Source organism: Plectropomus leopardus, chromosome 8 (assembly GCF_008729295.1).
Source record: "Plectropomus leopardus isolate mb chromosome 8, YSFRI_Pleo_2.0, whole genome shotgun sequence".
NCBI classification, from domain to species: domain Eukaryota; kingdom Metazoa; phylum Chordata; class Actinopteri; order Perciformes; family Serranidae; genus Plectropomus; species Plectropomus leopardus.
This window is the reverse complement of record NC_056470.1, coordinates 16,713,225-16,720,718: the sequence shown is the minus strand read 5'-3', so window position 1 is coordinate 16,720,718 and position 7,494 is coordinate 16,713,225. Positions and strand designations below refer to the sequence as shown.

Below are 7,494 nucleotides of genomic sequence, written 5' to 3'. Positions count from 1 at the left end.
AGAAAAAAAAAACATCACCAGCATGTTTTACAGAGTTTTTTTTTCAGTACATCCACTGAATTGTGACAAAAGTTTGCCTGACTGCAACCTATGGTCAAGTCAGAAGTCCATAACTTCCAAAATATGCTAAATCCATTTACATCTATATCTCCACAGGTCTTTATTCAAATGCAGCAAAACTGACACAGACATTCTTTGGACACTAGTTATCACATTTGTTAAACGGGGTTCAGATCGGTCAAATAGTGAGTCGTCAGTGACATTCATTATTTAACAATACTCCTGAAACCAGAATATTATTTCCAGCATTTTGACTGTTGTCAACATTTTAAGTTTTAAAAGACAAAATTACTCTAGGTATGCACGTGTGATATTATTGCTTCAACTTATGAGCCGTTTGGAAAACAATGTCTCCAAAGTAGCAGAGTCAGAAAGTCTCTCCGGGGATATAAGGATCAAGGATTTGAATAGGAGCCAAGTCCTACTTGCCGTTAACACAGCATTTTATGCGTGTGGTATGTTTTCAAGTGCTCATCGAGTTAATATCAAGGTAAAAATTGCAATCTGCTTGGACTCAGCTTGCTGCTATATGATTTGTTAGATAGTGGCCCATGAAAAAATGTCATGAACAATGAGGAGAAGAAAATTAAAGGAATATAAAGGCATTTACTTTCATTGACAAAGAAAAAAGCACTTTTGCAGGTGTACACACAACATGATCTACGGGGTTAATTTCTATACAGAAATAGAACAAGCAAACAGAATCGATCACAAAATTGGTCAGAGTTCAGACAGATGCCAAAACAAATGTAAGCCATAACAAATGTTAATACATTTTGCAAGCTTATTTAGTGAATCTCTCAAGGACATAAAATTAGTAATCATGCCATTCCATGGTTGTAACGTTTAAACACTGAATTTAAAATAAATTTCTTTTTTACATATGCTGCAACAAATTTAGATCTGGGAGCACCTTTGAAAACCCAAACTTTTGCAAGTTAAGACTGAAAAGATCTGTCATTTAAAAAAAAGAGAGAAAATTTTATTCCTCCTTGGCAACTGCATTCTCCTTTAAAATGAAGCCCAAATAAATAATAAATCACATATGACAGCAGGCATGTTGACATCACTTTTATCAGTGTTTCAGAGGGCTAGATGGTGGCAAGAATAGCGTGCCTGGCACATTTTGATAAACCAATGATAATATTCTGCAACATGACGTTGCTTCTAATTAAATACATTTTCCCATCTGGCACAATCTTTTTTGTTGTCATCAGAGTGTTATTCTTTTAACTTTATTTTTCCTTGGTATTGCAGAAATGATTGCACAGTGAGTTCACTGGGACGTCACTGAGAGAGAGATGGCCACTCCAACTATCAAATACACTACATTACATTTGCTCCTAAGCACCACTTCAGGAATTACATCCTCTAAACAGCCTGCATCATTAGACATTAGCCCTCATTCATAAACCTATCTTTAATTTAATTATAATCCTACAATGAGCATACACTACGACTTTTACCAGCAAACTCGACATTTAGGTTTTTCCTCATGTTCTGTGATGAACCATAATAACATTATTTTATTGTATTTAATCATTAAAATATAACATTTAACACTTTTTGTAAACTTTGCATATGAAAACTCCATCATAAGTACTTAAAATGTCAAAGGCGTACTGGCTCTCTAACCACCAGATAATGGAATAGGACTTAGAGAGGTTTGTACGTCTCTTCTGGGGCATAAATCCATAATCATTTGCAAGAAGGGTTAATAAATGAGGGCCACTGTCAGACAATACCCTATAATTTAATGGAGGGACTTCTTTGCCAATAAAAGCTTTGTGATGAGCTGTCAAATAATCAGCGATGGCTGAGAGCTCCCCAATGGTTTTATCACCTCAGTCTCTCAGCAGTAAATAGTCTTTTATGGTCTCTGGTAAAGGAAGCTCTTTGACAGCAGTGGGGAGGAACTGGACTCCAAGACTCTGCCGGACAGCACAGCGTGCCAGAGTGCGAAGCGTGGGAGCCTGAGCCACCATGCTGGTCAGCCTCGCCAGCAGCTGGGGATCCTTACTCAGCTCCCTGGGAAGAGTGCCGTCAGCCCGTCGGATTTCAAACCGCCCAGCTGCCCGGCACAGCAGCTCCAGGCATTCCTCCTCCTGTTCAGTGCCCAGGCCCCGGGCCAACAGGGCCACCAGTCGAGAGATAGGGGTCTGGCCCTTCAGGTTAGTCACGTGGACCTGTGCTCCATAGTCTAATAGCACCTTAACACTCTCCAGGTTACCCTTCATTGCTGCCCAACTCAAAGGCGTGTCATTGTTGTAGTCCCGTGCATTAGGACAGGCCCCGCTCTCCAGCAGGGCCCTTACACACTCTGGGTTATCTTTGAAGGCGGCCCAGTGAAGTGGAGTGTCCTTGTTGCCATCCAGGGCGTTTGGCTGGGCCCCATACTCCAACAGCAACTCCACACAACTCTCATCCTTCTCAGCTGCATAGTGCAGTGCTGTGCGGTTATATCCGTCCAAAGCATTCACCTGATAAGGAAATGTAATGTAAATAGCCATGTTAGGCACATATTTTAATAGGGCAATCCCAATGACTTGCACAAAGCGGTACATCTGAGGTGAATGGGTTATACACTCTATGTTTTGGTATGTGCATGAATAAGTGCAGCAGCACAAAGCGTAAAAGGGCTGGATGGAGTGGATATAGATCAGGGGACGTGGTCGTTGGGTACCAAAATACTACACAGATGGGCAAGCAGAATTTCAAGGTGAGGAAAATACCAAGCTGTTGTAGTGCTGCACAAAAACAGAGCCCTACAGTTAGAGGCTCGGTTCATTCAAATGACAAAAAAAAATAAATCTGGAATTACTTTTTACCAGATTGTCCCAATAAAAACTGTTCGCAGTAATTATCTAAACTAAGACAGACATTGTTTCTCAAAGAAATGTTGCTGTTGATCTTAAAAAAACAATTCAAAGTTTTTTTTGCATTTTGGATTAAAAAGCGTCTGACACTGGACAGTTGGGTGTCAAATAGCAACCTTTTGATGACATTGACAAACAATTGACATTCTCTCACAATTTCAGTTCCATGTTCATTAACAGCGTTTTTGTTTAGGAACGCACGATTCAATCTCAGATGTCAAAGCTTCCTTGAACACACCAACAGGCAAGAGTACTTAACACTGCTCCTGCTGACACCTGCATTTTTGTTCAGTGTGATGGATTGCCTGTCACAAACAATATTCAACTTTCTGCAGGTTGACTTTCATATCATACAGTGGCTGTCTGAAAGTTTGTAAGTGAATCTCAGATCTTGTGGAATGCTATGATGAATTGTTCAGTGTGTAGGAGTCATATCTGACATACCTCCGCGCCTTTCTCCAACAGCAGCTCCACACAGTCAGCATCAGCGACCATACAGGCACAGTGCAAGGGCTTCAGTGTGCCATGCATCCGGTTCACATCAGCTCCCTTTGGGCACACAGGGGATAAACAATGTCGATATAACTAATGACACTAAGAGATACTATTATTTGAAATCAGACTGGAAAATGAGCAGGCCTACCTTACGAATGAGATCTTCCACATTGTCGTGTGGGAATGAGCGGATGGCTGCGATTGTGCGGATGAGCCGCTCAGACAATGAGTATTTACTCTGAATGCTTTGCATGATGTACCACATAGTAGAGCTCATGTGTAACTGAGGACCATGGCACCCGGGCTGGGGTGACACTACAGCACACTGAAACACATTTTTCAAGAAGCTAGGATTAATGGCAATCTCGGAGTCTTAAAAAAATGAAAAATAATGAGCAATTTTAAAACTCACTCAGGTTTTATTTGTGGGGTAATTAGACTTCTTGTTATGCAGTGGGAGGAAGTGTGTCACAAGATTATTTCATGCATGTTTTAATATGGAAATGCATTTATTTCAGCAAAATTTGACCAGCGGTTTGTAAAATGTAATGTTGCAAACTCAAGTCAACTTTATTTTTACTGAACCTTTCATACAAACATGCAGTTTTGCAAAACAAAACAGAGAAACTAAAGGCAAAATGATCAGTCAACAGAATAAAAAGAAAATAAATACATAAACAATATGCATAGAATGTAGAAACTTATTCGTTTCATATAAAATTGCATTAGCAGTACATAATGAGATCTGCTAAGAGCAGTTATATTGAATAATGGGGTTTGGTTTGTTATTAATATAATTTTTTTTTTAATTCACATTGTTTTTGACAGAGTCGTCATTTCGAGTCACTTACTTGTTCTTAAAATAGAAATTTCAAGGAATCATGCCTGATGACATTCACTAATGATTAAATTTGTTTCCAAAATGAACACGATTAACATTTAATATATTAACACATTTCCCCTGTCTTTTAATAATAATCGGTCTAGGGTTAAATACATTTTAAAAATCCGACTATGCATTGATAGATGATATAGATGGTGTTTGCTTGTATTGTCGTGAGCCAATATACAATGTTATTCTGCTGTTGCTGCTTCATGGCAAAAAACCGACAGTAGATTATCTTTCTATTATCATCATGTATGTAACTACAGGTAAACAGATAGCTTACTGCTAACGTTAGCTCACTTGAAAAGAACATGCTCCACAACAACATGAAATAAAGAAACAATAATGATGCACGTTTTACACCAGGCAACACCTTTTAAAAAGTAACACATTAATGGTTATATGCAAATAACAACAGCTGCTTGACACTGACGGACTGGTTCAGTGTAAAAAAAAAAAATACCTAGCTACATTTTCACCGGCAGCTAGCACCAAGTTAGCTTGCTAGCGAGCTAACGTTAGCGTCGAGATGCGAGGAACAATCGACACTCGTTGGCGAAAAAAGAAAACATGACATTCACATCATTCACTTGCGGGCGCCCTTTCTTATTATTTTTGCATCTACCGTCAATAAATTACCGACGCTATTTCGACAACGTACCGTTTGAGGTCCACGGTCTGAAGGTCTGGCAGGTTACCGGACTGACTGCTCGCTGCTCCTTCCACATAAACACAGAGCGTCAGCGCTCGCGGCCACGCCCTCTGCCTCGAGCCTCTGTTTCCCAGTATTTAAACCGGGCTGTGCCACCCGTCGCTGCATTACGCTATAACTTCACATAATCTTATTGTTTCACTGACTACCGGTTTTTACGGTGTCTGGCAGTAGGAGACGTCTTTACCGAGAGTACTTACTTTCCAAAAATAGTCATGTATGTCCGCACCGCAGCCATCCAACGGCATGCCGTGAATACCTCGAGCTCATGACCATGTTAAGGTACAGTGGAACAAGTGGCCTCACAAATCATCGAGGAGTGACAGTCAAGGCCTGGTGGGCAGCCAGGCCTACACAAAACTATCAATATTAATGTTTACAGCTTCTCAAGGCATAGTTTTATATTTAGTCTGGGACCGTGGACACAAAATGTCAGAAAAGAGTGAAAACAGCCGTGATAAGGGACTGCTCGTTATTTATCGTGGGGGAGGGGCGGTGCTACGGAGTTTTAGGGCTACAGTGAACATTTTTTTTTGAGACTTCGAGAATAAAGTCATCATTTTATTAAAAAAAAAAAGTCGGAATATTACAAAAATAAATTTGTAGTTTTATGAGTACAAATAATTTTATGAGAAGAAGACCATAATATTACAAGGATGAAGTCATGATATTACAAGAAAAAATGTTGTAACTTTACTGGAAAAAAGTTGTAATTTTATGAGAAAGGGGATTTTATATTATTGAAATAAACATACATAAACTATAAAACATGCAAGAGCACTGGCAGCCTTCTTGGCAACCACGTGAAACTCCTGTGAAACTACGACTTTATTCTTATAATATTACAACTTTATTCTCATAAAATGATGACTTTTATTCTCGTAAAACAACAACTTTATCTTCTTAATATTATGAGTTTATTCTTGAAATTACGACTTTATTTTCAGAATAATATGACTTTATTCTCAAAATCTAACTTTTTTTTGCCTTTAACATATCCCTTATGCTCCATCGTAGTGGTGCTAAACAAGGGAAGCAGATCTTTTTTTTTCCAGCACTGGTGAGTGCATTATTTATTTAGACTTTGGCTAAGGGAGGGGGCATTCCATAGTTGTATTTTGTACTGTTTTGTAAATACCCTCAGAACACCAAAACCCACCAGTGGACCTTAAAGGCACATTTTCCTAAAACATCTCCAAAATAACAACATTTATTACAGCCAGAAACTGAAAAATGTTTTTTTTTCTGGTGAAGAGAGGGTCATCCATTTCCCCCTAGTCACTCAGAATCGAGCTAAAGTATCAGTAGCTCCGGGGAGGTTCATGATATAAAGAAAAAAGTCACACACCAACCCCCTCCTACTTCAACAAATAATATACAGTCCCTAAGTTGCAGCATCAAACTGACTGTTGTCATCAACAGTGCAAAACTCTGATATTCAATTTACATGAATATGTAACGTAGAGAAAAGCAGCAAATCCTCACCTATGAGGAGCAAAAGTTGACACAAGTGATTTTTAAATTCTTTTATAAATAATTACTTGATTATCCATCTGCATCCTGATATTGATAAATATTCTAGAATCAATAGATGATTACACATGAACATAAGACCAAAATGCACAAAATGCCTCAAACCACACAAAACATGACACTTTACCTGGAAGACAGCAATTTGGAAGGCCTGGATCTGAATATCCACTGCCTTACAATACTTGGACATCACTGCTGATTAATATAAAACACTGCATATTTAACCACGGGTGTGCATTGATTTGCAAACGAAACCCAAGACAGCACAAAGAAATGTGACACAGGAAAGCCAAATCAAAATAATTTATTTTTGGTGACATTTCATACAGTTCTAGGATTGTGTCTCAAACACTTGGTTGATCCATTACTATATTTCCTTTTTTGCCACCCCAACCCAAATTAACAGAAAAAAACCCAAACAGATGGAGGCGGGGTTCCTGTAGGTATTTGCAAGCCTGTCAACATCAACCATATGCTTCTAAAATGATTTCACATTACTCATGAGTAAGATTCTTTTTAAAAACAAGTTAGTGCATTTATTTAATTATACTAAATCACTAGCTGCTCATACTCATTAATGAAAAAGAAATAACAGCCCCAGTGATTGGTTACTCATTTTACTGCATTATTAAACCCAAAGTCAATGCATCAAGTATTTTTCTCTCAGCTGACATGTCCAACGGTATATAAATGTCATATGCGTGATTTTATTTTGCCAATGCGATTTCACACAACTTTGGGGAAACCAGCCTACCAAGATTGGGAGAAAAGCGTTGTGCATCAGAATTAAAATAAATAAATTTAAAAAGCAATACATACAGTGAGTCAAACTTCAAATTCTAAGTCAATCGTTTGTTTTTCAAAATTAAAAAAAAAAGGAAAGAAAACAGAAAAATAAACAGCAAACTCACCCTAAAAGCACAAAACAATCT

The 7,494-nt window shown here is 38.4% G+C and overlaps 1 protein-coding gene across 1 annotated transcript; it reads right to left on the bottom strand.

Moving 5' to 3' along the window:
• Window positions 1-646: 646 nt before the first annotated feature.
• Window positions 647-5,199, bottom strand: asb8 (ankyrin repeat and SOCS box containing 8). The gene is made up of 4 exons (XM_042492526.1): window positions 4,979-5,199; window positions 3,580-3,756; window positions 3,381-3,485; window positions 647-2,540 (listed from the first exon to the last, which is right to left on the bottom strand). The coding sequence occupies exons 2-4, from the start codon at window positions 3,706-3,708 to the stop codon at window positions 1,905-1,907; spliced, it is 870 nt and encodes a 289-aa protein (XP_042348460.1). The 5' UTR covers window positions 3,709-3,756; window positions 4,979-5,199; the 3' UTR covers window positions 647-1,904.
• Window positions 5,200-7,494: the final 2,295 nt, after the last annotated feature.